Genomic DNA, 24,264 nt, shown 5'->3' with positions numbered 1-24,264 from the left:
ACGATCATTTAAGGGCCAGGAGTTCAAGGCAGTAGTATGCATTGGTTGTGCCTGTAGATAGCCACTGCACTTCCACCTGGGCAACATAGCAAGACCCTCTCTTAAAAAAAGAAGGCAATAATTATTTTTAAATCTTAATGAATTGTGATAGTTACTGTATATATAAGAAAACCCTGTGCTGTGTGTAATTATGCAAAAACTATTTGGAGTTATTTTTGTTTTAACAAAATTTCTTAAAATTTCTTGAATTTTGGTCACTTATTGTTTAATCCATAATATTTTATTTATTTAGACTTATTCTTGGCTTCATTTCTAGCATGGCAAAATTTTCGTTTAGCTTTTCTTAGCCATAAAAAGCATTCTAGAATCCTTTAGTAATTGGTTTTTTACAAATTATTTGAAAATGTCTTAGTTACTTTTTTGTTAGTGTCTAAATTTAGCCTCATTTTATTATTTTGCTAGGTGTCATCTTATTCTGAAATAATACATTTTTAATTTTTCATAATTGTTTTCTAATTATAAAAATATCACATGTTCTTGGTAGAGAACTTGGAAAATATAGGAAAGTAAAAATCAACTATAATGCTGTCATGCATAGAATAATACTGTTGTTATTTGGAACCTTTTCTATATTCATACATGTTTCTGATTACAGACTGGGAGTATGTTCTCATATCTCAACTTTTTTTAATAGTTGAATAATAATTTAGTAAGTATTTTCCCATGTTTTAAAATATTGTTTAGGGATATTGTTAATGATAATTTAACATTTCATCATTTAGATGTCCCAAAATTTATTTGTGTTCTTTTTTTTGGAATTTATTTCCAGATTTTTGTTACAAGTAATACTGCCATGAATATATATATCAGTTTAGTCTATTTGCATTTCAGTTTATTTCTTTAGGAAAAAGGAGCATCTTTACTTTTAGCAAATCCAGAAAACATGATAACTGAATTTATTTTAAAAATTTAGGCACAGTTGTGTCTCATTTTACAAAGTTAATAAGATATTTGTAAATGAAAGTTTTAAAATGTATTCCTTTTGAGTCTAATGTAATGAATATCATTTAAAGATCTAGTAGGGAAGTGAAAACACACATAATAGAAATGCATATCTATCAGATATGCTAAGTATTATAGGATGCATAAACAGGAGTGCTGTGTAGAGATGGTATAGCAATTTAGGATGAAGTGAATTGTAGGTGAATTTCTATAGGAGAGACAGCATATGAGCTGGAAGGATATATGGTGTTTTAAAGAAGAAAGAATGAAGAGTGCTTTATAGTTAATGCAGCTCAAATGGCAATAGGCAAGTTTGAAGCCTCATAAAGGAATAATAACCCTTTGAACTGAAATGTCTGAGAACAGTGAGCAAGAAGGTTAGAAAGGTAAAATTGAGGTCAGATTATAGAATTAATCAAATTAAGCAGCTTGAATTTAATTTGGTGAATATCCATTGATAGTTTGTAATGGGAATTATCTTGGGTTTATTAAGGGAAGATTGGAGGGGAGAGGATTTGGAAAAAATTAGTTAGGTTGTGATGATAGTCCTCCAAGAAAGGAGCAGATAAATGAAGGAGAGATTTAGGAAGACAGAAAGAATGGACAGGTTTTGGTAACCAGATTGAAATGAATCATAAATGTAAAGAGAAGAGTCAGGTATGATCCTAGGCAGATCATTAACTAATAGAAATAGGGAATTCAGGAAGAGGAGGAGGTATGTTAACTATTTTGTTTTAGAAGGAAAGATAAAAGATTCAGGTGAAGTGAATTTTGTTGTGAACTTGATAGCAATATTCAGTGAGCAGTAAGAAATTTAGTACTTTAAATGGTGGGAATGATCAGGGCTAAAGGCATGATTATGTTTTATTTCCAATTTTGTTTTATCTTTAGTTCAGAGTAGGCTAACATTCCAACTGTAAATTTCTCCCTGATTCCATTCTATCAAATAATTAAAAAGCCATTAACAATACTCAATTTTCTGCTTTTGGGAGACTGTTTGGAATACCTGGTGATATAAATTAACCTTTGTAAATTTAAAGTGACCTAAATGGTTTCCTATTCTACTTCATATATTATAAACTTGAATTTTTATATGCAAATAAAGTGAAAATATCTATTTTCCAGGTGCCATCTGATAGCCTGCGTATTTGAATTTTATTAATAGGTTCATTTGGTTTTTCTTGGTTAGCTGACATAAACCTTAATTACTATGTTTGACTTCATGACTTTCTTCCAGGTCTTACTGGAAACAAGGTTTTTGAAGTTATAAGATGCAGTGACATAGATGCAAGTTGGTTTTGATTCCACTAGTTATTATTATACCTGAAGTATAATAATTTTATGAGTAAATTGGATATATGCATTGGCAGTGTAGACAAGAACTGGGAAATATGCCCTCTGAGATAATGCTATTGTTTCTGTGAAAGGGACATGGGAGTCGGGAAGGAACAGGGTATGGCTAAAAGAGGTCCTAAGGAGCAGAATTAGGAGCCTCTGAAAACAATTGAAGAAAAGTTTAGCCTCTTTATAAGTTGTTAGAAAAAGTGTGTGCTTTTTTTTTTTTTTAGGATGAAATGACAAGGGTAAAGGAGAGCTTAAACTGTTTCTCACAGTTGATCCCAAGAACTTAATCACTCAGCTATAGATGTCATAACTAGGATCTCTAATAGAAGTGAACATCATGAACCTACCTTTATCCTCTGAAGAGTAATTAGGTAAAAGCCTGACTGATTGTTGTAAAAGCTCTGCCTGAACATAGGTCTATTTGTATACCCAGTTGGAGAGTTGAGTAAGCCTCTGCAACTGGAAATAGGGGAGAAGGGAATATTTATTTTTTTTTAAAGTCTTTTTTTTGAGACAGAGTCTCATTTTGTTGCCTGGGCTAGAGTGCCATGGCATTAGCCTAGCTCACAGCAACCTCAAACTCCTGGGCTCAAGCAATCCTGCTGCCTCAGCCCCCTGAGTAGCTGGGAATACAGGCACACGCCACCATGCCTGGCTAATTTTTTCTATATATATTTTTAGTTGGCCGATTGATTTCTTTCTATTTATAGTAGAGACTGGGTCTCGCTCTTGCTCAGGCTGATTTTGAACTCCTGACCTAGCACGATCTGCCTGCCTTGGCCTCCCAGAGTGCTAGGATTACAGGTGTGAGCCACTGCACCCAGCCAGGGGACATTTAGAAGTTGGTATGGCACTGTATAGGGAGAAGAAATATGCAAACCATGTAATTGGAGAAAATTTTATATATTTTTTAAAAATCCCCTTCTTAACAGAGAGAAATTTAATAAGAAATATTTAGAATACATTATTCATATACCACAATGTTGATATTCAAAAATAGTAACAGTGAACCTTCATTATGCACCAGGCATTATTCAAAAGTCTTAACAGCTACCCCAGAAAGTATATGTTTTAGTGAGGAAAATAAGACTTCAAAAGGTTAAGTAACTCTCCCAAAGTCACAATTAAAACTTAGTGGAGGCCGGGCGCGGTGGCTCACGCCTATAATCCTAGCACTCTGGGAGGCCGAGGCGGGCGGATTGCTCAAGGTCAGGAGTTCAAAACCAGCCTGAGCGAGACCCCGTCTCTACCATAAAAATAGAAAGAAACTAATTGGCCAACTAATATATATAATATAAAAATCAGCCGGGCATGGTGGCTCGTGCCTGTAGTCCCAGCTACTCGGGAGGCTGAGGCAGGAGGATTGCTTGAGCCCAGGAGTTTGAGGTTGCTATGAGCTAGGCTGACGCCATGGCACTCACTCTAGCCTAGGCAAGAAAGCGAGACTCTGTCTCAAAAAAAAAAAAAAAAAAAAAACTTAGTGGAAATAAGAGCCAATTAGAAAAAAAAATGGAAGAAAAGACACCATTTATAATAGTAAGAAAAAGATAAAATAACCTGGGAATAAACTAGGAAGAAATGTGCAATACTTAGATGAAGAAGGCTTGAAAGCACTACTGAGGGACACAATAAACTTGAACAAATGAAAACCACATTTGTGGTTAGGGATACTTAACTACATCAACCTGCCAGTTTTCTCTAATGAATTTATAAATTTAATGTGATTCTAATAAAAACACCAAGTGGTTTTTTGGGTTATAAGACAAATGAAAAACTCTAAAAAGTAAGAACAGTAACATATATAATATTAATATGTTTTAATTTTAAAGTTTTTTTTTTGAGATGGAGTCTTGCTCTGTCACCCTGGATAGAGTGCAGTGGTGTTATTGTAGCTCACTGCAACCTCAAACACCTGGGCCCAAGATCTTGCCTCAGCCTCCTGAGTAGCTGGAACTACAGGCGCATGCCTAATTTTTCTATTCTTAGTAGATACAGGGTCTTGCTCTTGCTCAGGCTGGTCTTGAACTCCTGACCTCAAGTAATCCCCTGCCTCAAGCCTCCCAGAGTGCTAGGATTACAGGTGTCAGCCACCATGCCTGGCCTTAAAGTCCTAGCAGTTAAAACTGGATCACAAATAGACAGTAAACCAGTAAAACAGACTACTAAGCAAAAACATAGATCCAGATCATCTTAAATCAGTGGGGGAAAAGATTCAAGTGAGGACTGCTAAATAAATGGTCTTGGAATAAGTAGGAACATCATCTGCATTCTGGAAAATAAAAATGTTGGGTTCATACCTTACTCTCTGTGTATATTTGGGTAAATTCCAAATGAATCAAATATTTAAATGTAAAGACTAATAGAAGTCTTCAAAGAAAACAGGCACATTTGTTTATTATTGGAATCAGAAAGGCCTTTTAAAAAATATTTTAAATATTCTCAAGTACAGTACATGACTTTCAAAGGAAAGCCTTTTTGACTAAAACACTAACAGGTGTAGAAGGAAAGATAAACTACATGAAAGTAAAAATAATTTTGCTAGGCAGAGATCACTGTAAACAAAGTTAAAAAGACAAGGAAAAGTATTTATGACTCATTACAATCAGAGCATTAATGTTCCAGATATAAAGCACTCCCAGAAATTGATAAGATAACCCAATAGCAAAATGGGCAAAGGATATGAAACAGGCAGTTGACAGAAAAGAAATACAAGTGGTTTTAAACAGATGAATACTGACTGTTCAACCTCATTCATATTAAGAGAAATGAAAAACAGTCACTGACGTATAATTTTTCACATATCAGGTTAACAAAAATCCTTAAGTTTCATAAAACACTGTATGATGAGATTATCAGTAAAAATGTATTCATATGTTGTTTGTATTAGTATAAATTGAAAAACTATAGAGGGATTGTCCAGCCTATGTCAGAATTACAAATGGACATTACTCTTTTTATCTAAGAAGTCCTATTTTCAGAAAATAGCCATTTATTTGTACATGTACAAAATGGCATGTACTGCAACATTGCTTATAAGGCAAAATATTAGAAACAACCTTAATGTCTGTCTTTTGGGAACTGGTAAGATAAATTATGGTCCATCCAGTCAATGTAATACTACGTAGTTGTGAAAAAAATGAAGCAGTTTTTTGTATTCTGACGGGAAAAATCTGTAGTATACATTAAGTAAAAAGAATAAAGTGTAGAACATTGGACAGAGCTATATTTTCGTTAAAAAAGAAAAATATACATTTACATTTGTTTATAGATGCATAACAGCAGTCCCCAACCTTTTTGGCACCAGGGACCGGTTTTATGGCAGATAGTTTTTCCACTGATGGGGGTTGGGGGTGGGCAGAGCTCTGCAGTTAGTTGGTCCCTAGCAGGCTGTGGATTGGTACCGGTCTGTGGACTGGGGGTTGAGGAAGGATAAACACTGGAAGGATACATACAATTAATATAGTTGGTTACTCTTGGTGCAGAGATGGAACAGAAATGGTGATAACTAGGTTGATGGAGGACATGAATGGTAGACTTTTCATTGTGTATCTTTCTTTAAACAATATGTTACCTGTTCAAATTTTTTTTAAAAGATAGGCTCTGGAATTAAGAGTGCTTAGAGATAAATCCTTGCTCTATTGCTTCTTATATGTGTTATCTTGGTCACATTGCTTAGCTTCTTTGTGCCTCAGTGTTGTCTTCTATAAAATTAGGATAATCATGCCAAGCTCCTAAGGATGGTTGTAAGGATTAAGTGAGATAACACACATAGTACAAAGAACAGTGCCTGGCATGTGTAAAATATTCAATAAATGTTTGCTTAAAAGGAGAAAAAATATTAGAGTGGGAATTTAAATTTAGGTCTGCCTTACAGTAATGTGGATATTAGGCTGTTTTCATATTTGCCTGTTATGTTGTCCTATATAGAAACTATGGTGTTTCCATATTTGCCTCCAGAAAGACAATACAGATCTTTTTTCATGTACAGCTGAAGTTTAGGCATTTATTTAACAAACAGCTATCTTCTTACTATATCCCTGACATTGTGCTACACATGAAAGTACTTCTTTGCCTTTAGTCTTCAGTTACCTTGTGGAAGGGAGCTCTTTGAGAAAAGACCATGCCAAAATTTCAAAAAGTATTTGTGGTGCTTTAAGGTAATGCTGTATTGGAGCAAGATATAGAATGGATTGGGTTCTTTTACCTTCAGACTTTAAAGATATAATGAATACCAAAAAATAAAAGAGTTAAAGATGCCTTTTTTTTCTTATGAGCACATTAATGATGGATGTTAGATTGGTCATTGATTTCAAAAAGTTTAATGATGAATAATTATAAGTTACAGGTTGTATACTGATATTTTGACAAATATGGACACTTGAATAAATACTACTTAGTCACACTTTAAACACATTAACACATTGACTGTCACACTAGGGAAAAATTTTTTCCCCTTGGGTCCATGGTGTTTTATTACAAAAATAGAATAAAAACTTCGAAAACAAAAGGATCCTTTCTAATGTAATGAAAAATTTGTTATTTTTTATTGTTTTCTGTGTGTGAGTTATATGCAACTTTACAAATAGTTAATAGTTAAAGTGGCTCCCAAGGTGAAGAGACGCGTGAGTTACATATGTTGGCTAGTTTTTTTTTTTTTTTTTTTTTTTTTTGAGACAGAGTCTCACTTTGTTGCCCGGGCTAGAGTGAGTGCCGTGGCGTCAGCCTAGCTCACAGCAACCTCAAACTCCTAGGCTCGAGTGATCCTTCTGCCTCAGCCTCCCGGGTAGCTGGGACTACAGGCATGCGCCACCATGCCCGGCTAATTTTTTATATATATATCAGTTGGCCAATTAATTCCTTTCTATTTATAGTAGAGACGGGGTCTCGCTCAGGCTGGTTTTGAACTCCTGACCTTGAGCAATCCGCCCGCCTCGGCCTCCCAAGAGCTAGGATTACAGGCGTGAGCCACAGCGCCCGGCCTGTTGGCTAGTTTTGAGCTTGGGGCCTCATGAAGCATTTTCCTGTTTTTTAAGTTTTATAATAAAACACTGTGGCCCCAAAGGAAAAAAATTTTTTTCTAGTGTAGCAGTCAATGTGTTAAACCCTGCCCTGCCCCTTTCAAAATGATGAGCTAAACTTAAAAGTTAAAATAAAACGTGTCAGATTATACCTTTTTATTCTTATTTTATGTTTATAGTTATTTTCACACCAATCTGAGTAAATTTTTGGCTTAGTATATAAATACACAGTATGTTGTTAATAAATAATGCGTCCACTGTTAATATGATACTTAACAAAGGTAGAAATTTATACTTGAAGAAAATCAAGGACAAATATATATCTGAAATTTTAAAACTGATAAATCGTGGAGAACAAAAAGGGAACATTTGAAATGGAAACCTTTATGATGTAGGTTAGCTATCTATCTCCATCTCTCTGAAAACAAAGTGCAAAGATGACTCCTTTTCTTTGTTAATGTTCTTGAACTCATCTAGGATCAAATCTTGGATTGACTTTATTTATTTATCTATTTATTTATTTACTTATTTATTTATTTACTTATTTACTTACTTTACTTACTTATTTGTTTGTTTGTTTGTTTGTTTGTTTATTTATTTATTTGAAACAGAGTCTTGCTTTGTTGCCCAGGCTAGAGATTTATTTATTTATTTGAAACAGAGTCTTGCTTTGTTGCCCAGGCTAGAGTGAGTGCCATAGCGTCAGCCTAGCTCACAGCAACCTCAAACTCCTGGGCTCAAACAATCCTTCTGCCTCAGCCTCCTGAGTAGCTGGGACTACAGGCATGCGCCACCATGCCCGGCTAATTTTTTCTATATATATTAGTTGGCTAATTAATTTCTTTCTATTTATAGTAGAGACGGGATCTTGCTCTTGCTCAGGCTGGTTTTGAACTCCTGAACTCAAGCAATCTGCCCGCCTCGGCCTCCCAGAGTGCTAGGATTACAGGTGTGAGCCACCTGTGCCCGGCATAGATTGACTTTAAGATCTTCTTTCTTGCCAGTAGTAGTACCAACATTGACTCAATTGCCAAATTTTATTGATTGTTTTCTCAGTAACTCTTCTATCTTTTCACCTCCTTTGTAAAGAGCTGTGTGATTTTGAGCTAGTTACTTTAAACTCTTTGTTGGGCCCTTAGTTTCCTTCTATATCTAAAATTCTTCGTTTTCATTTCAGTTAGAACATTACTGGTCTATGTGAGAACTATGACAATAGCTTTCTAACTGATCTTCCTGCTCCAGTTCATCCTTCTTATTAATTCAAAGTCAATCTTTGTGAGATATATTTCTATTTCTGTTTCTTGAAATTTGCCAAGCTAAAATACCATCTCCTTCATTATTCCCTGGTCACTTTTGTTAAGTCATATCTTGTTAAGAACTCTAGTACTACCAAGCACAGTCCATGGCATTCAGTAAATAAATTGCATTGCTGGTCTTTCTGTTATAATTCTCTTCCCCTACTATATCAGGTCCTGGAAGGTGAAAACCTTGCCTTACACATGGTTTTTAAAGTTGTAGTGAAACACTATGGTGCACTGTGGTGAAGGAACTTGGGATGGGGTTGGGGTTATTGAATGAGCACATGATCAATGTATTTTATTGGTTGTGCCTTAGGAAGGGAAGATGGTAATAGACTTTTGTTTTAATGAGCTTGATGACCATCAGGTACATTATAACCAAAAACTCTACGAGTATATTCTGAGAGTTGATTCTTCTCTTAAAAAGAAATTGAACTAAAGTAACTGTATGATAATTATGTTGGACTCTGTATTTCAACTTTACCTGTCTTTTCCTCTTCAAAGCAATTAATTTCAGCAGTTCCTAGACATCCAGAAAGTACTTTTTAAAAAGAAAGCATATTGTAATGCCTTAAGTATTTATAAAAGTATAAGGATATTTTGAAAGTAAATCAAATTATTAAAACATAACCATGTTATATTTGAATATTAACAAAAAGCAGTTCAGTAAATAGAGAAATGTTTATAACATAGTGTCTTTATCTGTGAAGTAGGGATGATGGTACCCTGCCTCATGGTGTTATGAGGATTAAATGAGGTTAAATAAAGTGCTTAGCACAGTGCCAGGCACATAATAAGCTCTGTGTATATTGTTAACTATGTGCCTCTATATAAATAGAATTTATAAAAGAGGTATGAACTTGTGAACATAGCCATTATAAAGAATTTCTTCTCCATGTAAACATTATTTTGTTAGCTATTAACGTAAACATGTAAGTTATTTTATGTTTAGATTTTATCAGGGAACCCATTAAAATACTTTCTTGGATGTGGGTTATACTATTCCAAATTCCTGTTGATAATTATTGGTGATAATTTTAGAGAACAAATATTTTCATTTAATTTTTTGATGTTTTAATATTTGTTTAATTCTGAGTTTGTTTTATAGTTTATGGTGATTATTATATACATGATATTAGAGATCCTTTTAAAAGTGTCAGTAAATAATTTTACTTTGATTTATTTAAACGGTAACTTCAATATTATTTTTCAGTCATGGGGAAGTTTGTGCCTCAAGTAAAGTAGCCTTTGGTTATTTGTTTTCTCTGTAACAAAATTAGCAATGTGATTATTTAAAGTATAAAAAAAGCTGAATTATTCATTGGTATTATTCACTGATCCCAAGTGATTAATGTCTTCATCTTTAAAAAGTCGGAATCATAAAATGCTTCAAATGTACATGAAGTTATCTAATTAAACAATTAAACAACAAGAAAAGAAGAAAGAAAACACTTTTAGATAACCAGTATTGAAAATATACTATTTATTTTTCCAGTCTTTTCTCCACATATATTTTGGGGCTAGGTGTGACCTATTTTTTTAATAAGAATGGAGCTCCATAGTCCCTTTTTTATTTCATAGTATGGTATCTTGTGAACTTTAAAGTTAAATTTTACTTTTATTTATTTATTTATTTTTTTTTGAGAGAGAGTCTCACTTTGTTGCGCAGGCTAGAGTGAGTACCATGGCGTCAGCCTAGCTCACAGCAACCTCAAACTCCTGGGCTCAAGCAATCCTTCTGCCTCAGCCTCCCAAGTAGCTGAGACTACAGGCATACACCACTATGCCTGGATAATTTTTTCTATATATATATTAGTTGGCCAATTAATTTCTTTCTATTTATAGTAGAGACAGAATCTTACTCTTGCTCAGGCTGGTCTTGAACTCCTGACCTTGAGCAGTCCACCCGCCTCGGCCTCCCAGAGAGCTAGGTGTGAGCCACCATGCCTGGCCTAAAGTTAAATTTAGATGTGGATTTTAAGTATACTTTGCATGGCTCTAATTGGAGTTTTGAGTTAAGAGAGAGGAGAAAGGGGAATCTATATTTTTAGCAACTAGTGAGACATGGAAGGACAGAAGATTTTGAATCTTAGGATCTGGCAGTATTAGACATATACTAATGCATTGAAATGATGCCTCTTTAAAATAGATATTTAACAAATATATTCCTTCTGACCTCAGTATTATAGTTTTCAATATGATTGTGCTTGTTGCTATTCATAGCAGTATTTTCTAGATTCTGATAGCATAGAAACAACACAGATTTTTTTCTCTATATAAAACTGTTAGCGTTTTATATGAAACTAACAGTGTTTTATTTTGTGTTTGTGGTCGTTCCTGGCTGGACATGTACATGTGCAGGGCTACAAAACTTTGAGTCTGCCAATGTGCACATAACCAGCTGAGGGTTCAACAAGGCAGTGTTTTAGTTATCATTATAAAAAATGTCCTTTTTGTGCTATATTCAGTGCTACATTTTTTCTACTTTTGTACTTTTTGTTGGTGATTTTGCTGTTTAGTATTGCCCCTAAGCACAGTGCTGAAGTGCTGTTGTGCTGCTGTCTGTTGTTCCTAAGTGCAAGAAGGGTGTGATATGCCTTGCAGGGAAGAAATGTGTTAGATAAGCTTTGCGTAAGCATGAGTTGCAGTGCTATTGGCCATGAATTTAATGTTAATAAATCAACAATACATATTAAATAAGGTGTTTTTAAACAGAAATACACATAAAACAAAATTTCGTATTGATCAGTTGGCAAAAATGTCTTCACCAGAGCATTGTAGGAACCTAACCTTGTATTTTCCCTAGGGGCAGTGATTCAGTATTTGCTAAATCAATGTTCATGGTGACTTTATAGAACATAATTACCACAAATTACCATAATTACCACTGTTGAGTCTTTCCAACTAGACTAAAATAAAAAGACTAAAATAATAGGTGGAAGAATGATGGAGGATATCCTAGAACGATGATGCAGTAGTGACATAAACCATCATTATTTAGCATCCCTTTTTTATGTATTGTGCAAAGGATTGTATTATCTTTTAAGAAGATATAAAAGAAGTTTGAAGTCACCATCTTTGTAGCTTTTATTTTTTTCTTTATGTAACTTTCATTGGCCACAATTGAGAATGCAGAATTTTTCATTTTCTGCCCATAATGGCCAAGAGAAGAAAATTGACAGACATTTCACAGTTATTAGACAAAGCAGAAGACAAATGCAGAGAGAGGACCACTTTAGTGCTGCTGGTGGTGAAATTGATCATATAATGAATTCTTACACAATGAATCTGGAGATGATATTCTTCTTTTTTTGAGACAGAATCTCACTCTGTTACCCAGGCTAGAGAACCATGGTATCAACCTAGCTCACAGCAACCTTAAACTCCTGGGCTCAAGTGATCCTCCTGCCTCAGCCTCTCAGGTAGCTGGGACTACAGGCATGCACCACCATGCCTGGCTAATTTTTTTTTTTTTTTAATATACATATATATTTTAGTTGTCCAGCTAATTTTTTTCTATGTTTTTAGTAGAGACTGGATCTTGCTCTTGCTCAGGCTGGTCTCTAACTCCTGAGCTCAAACGATCTGCCTGACTCAGCCTCCCAGAGTGCTAGGATTACAGGTGTGAGCCACCACTCCGGGCCCTGGTGATGATATTTTAGATGAAAAGAATTTTCACAATGTCAAGAATGGATGAGTGAAACTATATTTCTAAGGTTCCACAGGAAATAGGATATATTTAACAGGAGGTTGAAATAGTCATTCTACAGGAGGGACTTTATTGGGTAGTGTTTTATAACAGGAGTCTGGTCCTTTTCTGTATGTGTGACAGTTTTCTTCTTTCATGATATTTATACAGCAAAATTTACTAGATGCGGTTTATAAGTGAAAAAATGCTAAAGTCAGGTGTGCATACAAAGGTGATTGGAAGGAAATAGAAGATGTAGGTATGAAAATTATCATTAGGTTGATCATTTCATTTCTTTATAAATCTACAGATGAAAGTTTTGCATTTATCCATGTGTGACAAGGAAAGGAAAAAAAAAAAAAGAAAGTTTTGCATTTATAAAGCAAAGATGATGGCCTTTTTCTCCTCAGAAAGATGCTGCACCATTAGATTCTTCAAAAGTGTCCATTTTAATCATACAAGTATAGGAAGAACAAGAAGTAATGATGAACAAGGACCTATTAGAGATGTATTTATGAAAGACATGGAATCATTATTTACAAGTTGGACATGTTTCATCTGTTTAGTGCTTTATCTTTTCTATTTTTACTTACATCTCTGAAAAATGTATTTTTTCTTTCCCCGGACAGTCTTCTCCACTTATTTTTTCTTTGTCTTTTTGTGACTCCCTAAATTAAATGTCCCTTCTTTCTTTTCTTGAGAAATATTTTGAACCATAAATACTGATACGAACACAGTGATAATTTTTTTTTTTTTTTTTTTTGAGACAGAGTCTCACTGTGTTGCCTGGGCTAGAGTGCTGTGGCATTAGCCTAGCTCACAGCAACCTCAAACTCCTGGGCTCAAGTGATCCTACTGCCTCAGCCTCCTGAGTAGCTGGGACTACTGGCATGTGCCACCATGCCTGGCTAATTTTTTTCTATTTTTAGTTGCTTGGCTAATTTCTTTCTGTTTTTGGTAGAGACGGGGTCTCGCTCTTACTCAGGCTGGTCTCGAACTCCTGAGCTCAAGCAATCCTCCTGCCTTGGCCTCCCAGAGTGCTAGGATTACAGGAGTGAGCCACCGCACCCGGCCAATTTTTTCACACTTTTATATGAACATTAAGCATTAAAGAAGTGGAAAGAATAGCACTAACATGTTGCCATATTTTTTTATCTGTGTATATATATTTGTATTTTTTTTAGAACAAATACCTTTTTATTTGTGAATTAAAATTGACCGTAATGATCACATACTGTTACTTAACTTTTCCAACACGTTTAGCATCATATATTCATAATTTCAACTTGTAGCCTTTATTTCTCAAGAGAATCAATAGTTTTTGGGTTTTTTTTTGGAGACGGAGTCTCACTGTGTTGCCTGGGCTAGAGTGCCATGGTGTCAGCCTAGCTCACAGCAACTTCAGACTCCTGAGCTAAAGTGATCCTGAGTACCTGGGACTACAGGCATGCGTCACCATGCCCAGGTAATTTTTTCTATATATTTTAGTTGGTCAATTAATTTCTTTCTATTTTTAGTAGAGATGGGGGTCTCACTCTTGCTCAGACTGTTTTTGAACTCCTGACCTTGAGCTATCCTCCCGCCTTGGCCTCCCAGAGTGCTAGGATTACAGGCATGAGCCATGGCATCTGGCCCAAGAATCAATAGTTTTTAAATAGACTTCCTTGGCAAGTTTTTCCTTTGTTTTTAGTCCTCTTTCTTGTGTTTCCAAACTCATCCTATGTTGATGTGAATTTAATTTTCCCCTTATCCTTCCCTTTCCTAACTATTATTGGCCTTGAAAGATAAATGTAGCTTGGTAATTAAAAGTTAATAGAGTTAGTACAGTACCTTGTACATAGTAAACAGGAAACGTTAGCTGTTAGATTTGGCATGAATTCTGTTTTGCTTCTCTTTGCCGTACAGGGCATTACTGGGCCAGGCTTTGTAAGTGAATTTTTTTGTTTGTTTTGCTAGGTTCATTTATTCATCCCTCATTCTTGTCATTGACTCCCTTTTTTGGACCATGAATTTGACCTGAATGTAAAATTTTTCAATAAACCTCTGACTTTCTAGTATATTGGGGAAAAATGGTTGAGGCTATTCATTTTGAGGAGCCATTGGAAAAAATAAGTAATTTAAAAAAAAGTATATAGAGACATTATCAGTTTTGTGTATTTGTTGCCTGAAAATTTAGCTATTAAATACTATTCTCAGGTCATATAACTGTGTTATGTTTCTTTAATACTGTACTTCTTAAGTAATCCATTCTTAAAATCGATATTTCAATAATTTGATAGGGCTAACTTCTTTTTTTTTTTTTTTTTTTTTTGGAGACATAGTCTCACTCTGTTGCAAGAGTCCTCTGGCATCATCCTAGCTCACAGCAACCTCAAACTCCTGGGCTCAAGCAATCCTCCTGCCTCAGCTTTCCAAGTAGCTGGGAACAGGCGTGTACCACCATGCCTGGCTGATTTTTTTTTTTCTATATATTTTTAGTTGGCTAATTAATTTCTTTGTATTTTTAATAGAGAAGGGGTCTCGCTCTTGCTCAGGCTTGTTTCGAACTCCTGACCTTGGACGATCTGCCCGCCTCAGCCTCCCAGAGAGCTAGGATTACAGGCATTGACCCACTGTGCCTGGCCCATAGGGCTAAATTCTGAAAGAACTAAAATCACTTATCTTGAATTTGTAGTATGTAGAAAAAGATTAAAGAGCTCAAGTCACTTTTGAAGTAGTTTTAATACATTGCTTTTATTACTTAAAGTTTTCTTTTTTTTTAATTAATTTTTTTTTGTTTTGAACAGGCAATATATTCACGATTCAGAAATCAAAGCAATATAAATATACTTTGATAAATTTTGCTCGTACATTTGACCACTGTATTTTCCCCTCTACCAGCATCCCCTATTATGTAACTATATTTGTTGGTTTTTGGTGTATTTTTCCAGTTTTTTTATGTAGATATAAGCAAATATGAATATATGTTCTTATTCCTCCTTCCTTACACAAAAATATAGCAAATCATGTATACTGTCCCACATCTTGATATTTTCTCCTTCTATGATAATGTCCCCTGGAGATCTTTCCATAGCAATATATTGAGTTTCCTCTATTTTTTTTTTTTAATTGCAAAGTATTCCAATTTGTAGATGGAATCCTTTATTGAATACTGGAGAATTTCCAGTCTTTTGCTATTAGTGCTGCAAATGCATATACATGCTTGCACACACAAGTTCTTAGATGTATCTGTAGAATAAATTCCTGGAAGTGATATTGCTAGCTGTAAAGGGTAAATGCATGTGTGTTTTGTTAGACAGTGTCACCTTTCTCTTCATAGAGGTGGTTCCATTTTGTATTTTGCAAACTAACAATGTATAAGAGTGCTTTTCTTCCACAGCCTCACCAACTGATTGTTAATCCAACTTTTGGATTTTTATCAAGTGAAAAATGGTATTTTGGTATGAGGTGTATTTTTAAATAAACTTTATTTTTAGAGCAGTTTTAGATTCATAGCAAAATTTAGCAGAAAGTACAGAGTTCGCTTATACCTCCTGTCCCCACACATGTACAATCTCCCCAACTTGAAATTCTATACCACAGTGGTACATTGGTACAGTGAACCTACATTGACACATCATTATTAGCCAAATCTCATAGTTTATATTAGGGTTCACTCTTATTGTTACATATTCCATGGGTTTTAACAAACGTATAATGACATATATCCACCATTGTAGCGTCAAGCAAAATAGTTTTACTGCCCTGGAAGTCCTCTGTGCTCTGCCTGTTCATCCCTTCTTTCTCCCAGCCCTGGCAACCACTGATCATTTTACTGTCTCAGTAGTTTTGCCTTTCCCAGAATGTCATGTAGTTGCAATCCTATAATACGTAGCCTTTTCCAATTGGCTTTTTTCACTTTGTAATATGTATTTAAGTTTCTTACATGTGTTTTCATGGCTTGATAGCTGATTACTTTTTAATGCTGAATAATATTCCATTGTCTAGATGTACCACAGTTTGTTTATTCATTCAGCTACTGAAGGATATCTTGGATGCTTCCAAATTTTGGCAATTATAAATAAAGCTGCTATAAACATCTATATGTGGCTTTTTGTGTGGACATACATGTTTTCAGTTCATGGGTAAATACGAAAGAGTATGATTGTTGGATCATATGGTAAAAATATGTTTAATTTTATAAGAAACCACCGAACTGTCTTCCAAAGTAACTATAGCATTTTGCATTTCCTCCAGCAATGCATGAGAGTTTTGTTGCTTTACATCCTTGCCAGCATTTGGTGTTGTCAGTGTTTTAAATTGTGGCCATTCTAGTAGTTGTGTAGTGTTATCTTGTTTTAATTTGAAATTCCCAGATGACATATGATGTTGAACATCTGTTTGTATGCCTACTTGCCTGCTATTCCTTGGTGAGGGGTCTGCTTTGATCTTTGGCCTATTTTTTAATTGGGTTGTTTTCTTATTGTTGAGTTTTAAATGTTCTTTGTATATTTTGAATAATGGTCCTTAATCGGTTGTATTTTTTGCAAATATTTTCTCCCAGTCTGTGGCTTTTCTTTTCATTCTCCTGATAAACATAAACTTTTTTATTGAAAGTTTTTATTGAAAGTTAAATTGAAAGTTTTATTGAAAGATAAACTTTTTATTGAAAGTTAACCCATATAGAAAAGTGCAAAATTGAAAGTATATAGTTTCATGAATTTTCTAAGTGAACATATTATTGGCTTCTCCATGTAGTTTGAATTTGCTTTTCTCTCATCAGTGAAGTTGAGCATCTTTTCATATGATTAGGGCTGTTTCTGTTTATTTTTCTGTAAGCTGTTGGTTAACATCTTTTACCTATTTTTCATGTAAATCACTGTTCCTTCCCCCCTGCCCCCCAAGGAAGGCTTTGAAAATTAGGGAGTTATTCCTTTGTCTGAGATATAAGTAAGATTTTTTTCCCTTCATTTTTCTCATCAGTCTTTTGACTTTGATTTTAATTAGTAATTAGTTTGTTTTGCTATGCAAATAATTTGAATTTCCTCAAATATCTGCGGTCCCCAAACCCCTCAAATTGCTGGGGCCTGTTAGGAAATGGGCTACACATCACTGTCTGAGCTCTATACCACCAACCCCCTACCACAACACCCTTCCACTCCCACCCTGGGTCCATGGAAAAATCATCTTCCATGAAACCTGTCCCTGGTGCCAAAAAGATTGCGGACTGCAGCATGAATACATGGAATCGCTTCCCTTTTCCTCACTTTAGAACTTAGCTAAAGTGTTGCTGCCTTCCAAAATTTTTCCTAATATCTTTCAAGGTTTCAATAAGTATCTCATGTTCCCTTAGTGTCTTTTTTGTATCCTTATCTTAGCATTTAACCACAATCCTTATCTCCTTATTTTTCCATAGACAGTAAATTCCTTGAGGGCTACAACTTTGTTTTATTGATCTCTTTGTCTCAAGTGCTTACCTCTCAGGATACAGTATACAATGATGTTTAGTGTTTTATATAAATGATTGCTTCTTTGTTTCTGGGATCATGCTATTTTCTACTTTACAGTCCTTGCTATCTGATTTAATTATTCTTGATTTGCTGTTGGTGAACCAGCTAATCTTATTCACCCCTCTTGTCATCCTGTCATTTTCTACTATTTCCTTTGAGGATTGTTTTGGAGCCCCTGTGAGAGATAACATCTTATAAACATTTTACTTCTTAATAATTAGCATCTATGGAAATGTTTTGATGTAAGCAAATGATGTTTTACTTCTAAGTCTTTTTTCTTGATCTTTTTGGGGGGAGACTGTGTTATATCTCTTTTTTGGTATGTTTCTACAATATAATTTTTGTAAAAACATATACAAAAAGTGAGGGATTAGTATAATGAACTTTCCTGTACTGGAAACTTCAACAGTTATCAAGTCATAGTACTTTAAGGTAAGTCCATCATTAGAGTTGTATAGTTTACTAGAGGCTATCTAGGGCTAACCTCCCACTCCAAAATGCAAAATGGTGATCCAGATACAATTTGAATGTCTCTGTGCATAGGAATTTCAACCTCCTTGATGCAATCTGTTTTATTATTGAACAGCCACATTTGTGAATTGAGCCAAAATGTGCCTGTGAAGAAACTGGATTGATCCAGTTTTAACCACTTTCAACATAATACTTTTAGTTTATTGAAATAGTATTATAACTTTCTTATTAAGCTTAAAAATGTTAATTTTAAATGGCGTCTTAAAAAAGAAACGTAGTGATACTAGTAAAAAACTGACAAACATGTTAATGACTGGGGAAACAGTTTCACTTTCCCTATTGATTTGTCAGTTGCTAGCTACTGACAGTCTTTTGAAGAGCCAGTATTTCAAGTTAACTTCTGGCTTAAAACTTGAACACATTTTAATCACAGAGGGAGTTTTCATGTCTTTTGATGTTAAGATTGCAGTCTGTAACTGGAACTTATCAGTTGTGGTCATACTGCCTTTCTGTTCTCTACTTAACATGTCCAATCGATACTTTATTTATGAGATCTGTAAAGAATTTGTTTTCCATTTAGAAATTGCCAATTCAGATTATTGCATTAATTTCAGAATCACTCTATAGGGTAATCACTCTGTAGGGTAATATATATGTCAATTATGGTTTTATTGTTAAAAATCAAATAGCCCAGGTTATTTAAGTGATTTCTTCTTTTACTTATATTGTTTTATTAGTAATGGTTTTGAATGGAGAGTACATTCTAAGATAATCTTTATGAACCCTTAACTTTTCCTCCCAAATGTTCAGGTCACTTAATATTCTTTGTTGATTATGCCCTATAATGTAGTTATCTGTGCTTTACCACAATGAGAATTATGTATGGACCATATTTGTTAGATTTTTCAAAATAACTTATTATATTTAGTATGTGTTTAAGTATTTCATTAACATTTTTGTGTAAAATGAGGATTGAATATTTTATTCTCATTGGAAGTTCAAAACTAGAATGTAACCTCTCTCTTCTTGATTTCTGTAGAGCAGGTTGTTGCTCTGGATGCCCAAAATATCGTAGCTGTTTCATGTGGAGAAGCTCATACATTAGCACTAAATGACAAGGGCCAGGTGTATGCTTGGGGTCTTGATTCTGATGGACAACTTGGCCTGCTAGGATCAGAGGAATGTATCAGAGTACCCAGGTAACACAGGTGACCATAAAGAGGTCCTTAATAATCTTTTTATAATACATTTTTTAATCTAAATTGTTCTGCTTACTGTGGGCATGTATGGGTTGACACCTAATTATTTCTCCCCTTTGAGTCCTTTAAGAGTTTGGTTCTTTATATTTTGGTTAAGCTATTGATTGACTATTTTTTATGTACTGTATGTTTTCTCCATCATCAATAGAAATTGTATTTATGTTTGTAAAGAAAAGGGATGGGGGATAAAAGAAACTTCAAGGAACCAAGATATTCTTAAACTAATTTTAGATTTGTTCCAGGTAGCATTTTTCTGCACATTATTTATATGCTTTCTTTTTAACATTTTGTTTTGGTTTGAAAACTGGTATGTAACTGGTAGGATAAGAAAATGGAGCATAGGAACTCTTAATTTGACACTTTAAATTTGCTCTGTTAATGAATTATCTGTTGAAGCTTTTGGATACATCACATTCACATGTTTTCTTTATTGAGCTTACATCCAAATTCCATAAAACTCCCCAAACAAATTTTACCTTTTGTTTCTACTGCACTAACAATTAAATAAATACAATTCCTATTATACTTTTTATATTTCTTGATGGTACTTTTGGGAGAAAAAAATTTTTTTCTTAAGCCAAGTAAGTTGAATATTTTAGTCATTTCAGTTTTGATTTCTTTCAGAAATTGGTAATTTGTAACCAGATGGTATTGCCTAGATAATACAAAGCATTTATAGTAACACAGTGACCTCACATTTGACCATTTTACCATTAAATCTACTGCTTTTATTTTTCTCTCACAAGTAAAACTATGATTCATAGCAAAGCTTTTTTATTTACCTTATTTTTACTCTACTCGTCTCTTAATTCTTATACTTAACATTTCTGTTGCTGTTCATTTCTAGTATGAGGGATTTTAGTCAGTAATACATTGGTGAATAATAAATGGAAAGGTAATTATTATATGAAAACTTTGTTGAAGGTTACCAAATAATATATTATGCATTTGTGACTTCACGTTTTATGAATCTGGATGAGGACCTGAAAGAGAATTTACTTGAGTACTTTGGTTTAAACGTCTCTTTCGTGTGTGTGCTAAACATCTATATTGACTTTAAGCTGTGTGTTACGGTTCTACTGTGCAACCTTTCAGTTTTTCAAAATGTTATGTATTGATCTGGTTTGTTGTAGTGTATACCTAGTTTTTACTGGTCTTAGGTTTTCAAAGGCAATAGAATATTTCAGTAGAAATACATTTTTATAAAAGACTGCCAGTGATTGTTATTTTTAATTTCAGCACCAAATCATTTTTTAGATGCAAAACTTTTTCTAGGTAGCTTAGTGATATCAGAAATGTTTGTAAATTTTACATACATTGTCAGTAAATAGATTTCTAAAAATTAGTGTTTATAGATTTTTATAAGAGTAATCAGAAAAATGAAGATTCACTTTGGCCATACTCATTTAACAACAAAATCCATTTTTATACCAATCAATAGATGAGTATGTAAATTAAACAACACTTTAAACTTAAGAGTGTATAATTAATAATAAAATAGGTTTATATTTGAAACAAAGTTTGATAATTAATTTTTTCGTTCTAATTTTATTTGGTTTTAAAGTCACTTCTTGGGAAAAGACTGAATAATTTGAATAGCTTTGGTGGCTGTAGATCTGCATTTCTGGCTAGATATTTTTTTAATGTATATATATTTTACTTTTATTTTTAAAAAGTTAAGGTTAATTTTACTGTCTTAATCTCAGTGGAAATACATAATTTTCCACACAAACCTTAGAAAAACAATTGTTGGCAATAAAGCTGTAGTTTATTCTTTAAAGTTCTGCTTCTTGGACATATGCATTAAAAATTATGGCAGGATAGAATAAGATGAGCCTTGTGAGTACAGCCATTTCTGAACTGTACGAACTAATTAAACATTTGAATTGTGAGCTTGGTCAAAAAGAAAAGTTTATTTTCTTAATACTTTTAAACATAGTTTCTGCCTAATTTTAGCATCTGAAAATTAAGAACATTTTAGATTAGAAAGAAAGAGTATTTCTTAGTGGTAGAGACTAAACATTTCAAAATTGAAAAAAAGTTGCTGTAAAGATTTTTCATAAATGGCTAGGATAATTGGGAAATAGAAAATTGTTAATAATTATATTTTATTGGGAAAATATTTAATGCTTTAGTTTCACAAATTTTTAATTATATAAACTTTTCACTAGTTAACATTATTTGTTGGACTTCAGCTTCAGAAACACAACTGGCAATGCCTGGTTTCTGCCTATATTGTCACTATACATTAAGTTGGAAAAATAGAAGAATACAGGCATATACATATTTAACAATTAATATGCTTTGGCAGAGTCCCAAGGGAGGAGTGTATAAATTTTATTTCCAAGTGTGTTAACTGTTTTCTTACAAATTTCAGACTGCTTTCAAGATTCATTCAAGAAATGATTCAGTTATTTACAGTGAATCATTTTAGTAATAGCAGTTATTTAAAATGTCTGACACATTCTAAACTACAGAGAGTTACTTTAAATTTTTTAATTTAGAGAGTTTGCTCTAGATGTCTGAATTTTGATTTTTTTCATAGATATGATTAATTAGGAATCTTCATGTTTTGCATGTGTGTATATTATATATTTTAATTTACAAATTGTTCTGGCTTATTTTTACTTTTCTGTTATGTCCATTTGAATCATTCTAAAAATTAAAAACTATTAAACATTTATGTTATCTTTTTTACTTGATAAAGGGATTACTTTTGATGAATTCTACAAAATTCGATTTAATTATTTGTTAAATAATAAGGTAATTTGTTATCTTTTTAGGAAAAATGAAACATGGGAAACCAATTTGGTAAATTTAGTTTTACCATTCGTACTAACTTTCTTCCTTTTTTATTTCTGAAAGCTTAAAAAAAAAAGTGCAAACACCCTCCCTCTCCCATCTTCACGGTATTAATAAATCTATATGAAGATGAAAAGTGATACTTTTTTAACACAGTAATGCCGCAGAAGAATATATTTTCTCTGTAGTAGATATGGCTAATGAAATTAGGATAGTATTTTGGAAAAGAGAATCATTGAGTATAAATTGCTACACAAATTTAGAAGTTTTTTGGCAAACTTTATGACTAACTTAATACTAAAGTCTCCAACACTTTACAGATTCATTTATTCTTTAACAGTGTATTCATTAAATACTATTTGCCAGGCACTGTGGTGGGTGCTAAGGATTCTTGTGGGTGTAAGACACATAGTCTGCTTTCCCAGAGCTTATTGTCTAGCAAAGGAGATAAACATTAAATGAATAGGTACACTCATAATTAATAGTGATAAATTCTGTGAAGGAAAAAACAGGATGCCACGAGAATGTAGTATTTTGAAATGTTTTATTTGTAAAATTATACTTGACACATGGAATAGTTGTTTTTTTCTCCCTAAATATTTAATATAGTGAACAGACCAATATATGGTGTGCCTAATATGCATAAGCAGTAACAGTAAATGTTTAGTAACTTCAGCACAGTTGTACATGTCCATGTATTTAAAAAAATTTTTTTTATTTAAAATATTTTTTTTATCTTTTATTTTTTGAGAGATAGGGTCTTGCTATGTTGCCCAGGCTGGTCTTGAACTCCTGGCCTTAAGGGATCTTCCTGCCTCAGCCTCCTGAGTAGCTGCCATGTATTTTTTATTCTTTATTCTTTTTGTATTGCTGGTGTTTGATTTTACTATTGCAGAAAAATGGCATTTTGTAACATTTAAAAATTTAAAGGTGCATTGGATCCTCCTAATTTATTGGATTCTGCTAAATTATAGCAGTACAATTCTCAGGTTTTGTAGTTAAGAACATAAATCCACTAAATAAAAATATTTTTAATACAACAATATGGAATTAGAGTAACTCTCCTTTTTCCTACTCAAAATTTGATTTGCTGAAGCTGCTTCCCGAAAATCAGGGGTTTGGACACTCTGCTCAGAACTTGTTCCGGACTCTCATATGGCAGAATCAGGTCAGGTGGCAGTATCAGGTAAAGGGAAATAAGAAACATAGTATATTTCCTCCCCCATCCCCCCCTTTTTTTCTTAAAACCATTCATTCAGGACCAACAGTAGCATGACCAGGTAAAGGGGAGGTACAAAAGAAGATTTTGGGGGTGGTTGATGCACAGAGTTCATTGATTTTTGTAATGTTTCAAAAATTAGCCTTTAGAAATGAATTGCAGTTAAACTAAAATCTGAAAAGGAGGGAAAAGGAATTATAAAAGTATAAGGACAAAACACAATATGGCAGAAAATAAGCCTTAACATTAGTGATCATTATAAATATGAATTGATTAAATTTCCCTAATAAAAAAATTGAATGTCACCAATTTAGATGTAAAGCAAAAGGATAGCCTAAAAGTAACAATGTTTCATGATTGTGAATTGGTAGAACAACATGATAGGAATCCCTATTGGTTCTTAAGGAACCTGATCAAGGGGAACATACATTAAACTAGGCAAAGTACCAGTTTTAGACAAAATTAGATGATGTACATTTGCTTTATAAATATATTGCCAAGTTTTATACTCTAAGCTAAAGATTTAAATATCTGAATTATAAGAGTACTCTGAGGAGTACTTAAGTTGTGAGCACAGTTCATTTTGTTTAAATATTGTCTTTCCAAGGTGTTTTCTCATCACACCTTTTACTTTTTCTCGTATATATATCTTATTTACTGATTTTAGCATAAAC

At 33.6% G+C, this 24,264-nt stretch overlaps 1 protein-coding gene across 4 annotated transcripts in view; it reads left to right on the top strand.

Moving 5' to 3' along the window:
• Positions 1 to 24,264, top strand: part of HERC4 (HECT and RLD domain containing E3 ubiquitin protein ligase 4) — a 124,678-nt gene that overhangs the window by 8,129 nt on the left and 92,285 nt on the right. For all 4 annotated transcript variants that reach the window (XM_076010031.1, XM_012762704.3, XM_012762703.3 and 1 more), the window contains one exon: positions 19,350 to 19,509. In XM_076010031.1, the coding sequence (XP_075866146.1) occupies positions 19,350 to 19,509 (160 nt within the window). The remainder of the gene's footprint in view (positions 1 to 19,349; positions 19,510 to 24,264) is intronic.

Source organism: Microcebus murinus, chromosome 14 (assembly GCF_040939455.1).
Source record: "Microcebus murinus isolate Inina chromosome 14, M.murinus_Inina_mat1.0, whole genome shotgun sequence".
Lineage (NCBI taxonomy): Eukaryota > Metazoa > Chordata > Mammalia > Primates > Cheirogaleidae > Microcebus > Microcebus murinus.
This window is presented reverse-complemented; position numbering and strand designations above follow the sequence as displayed.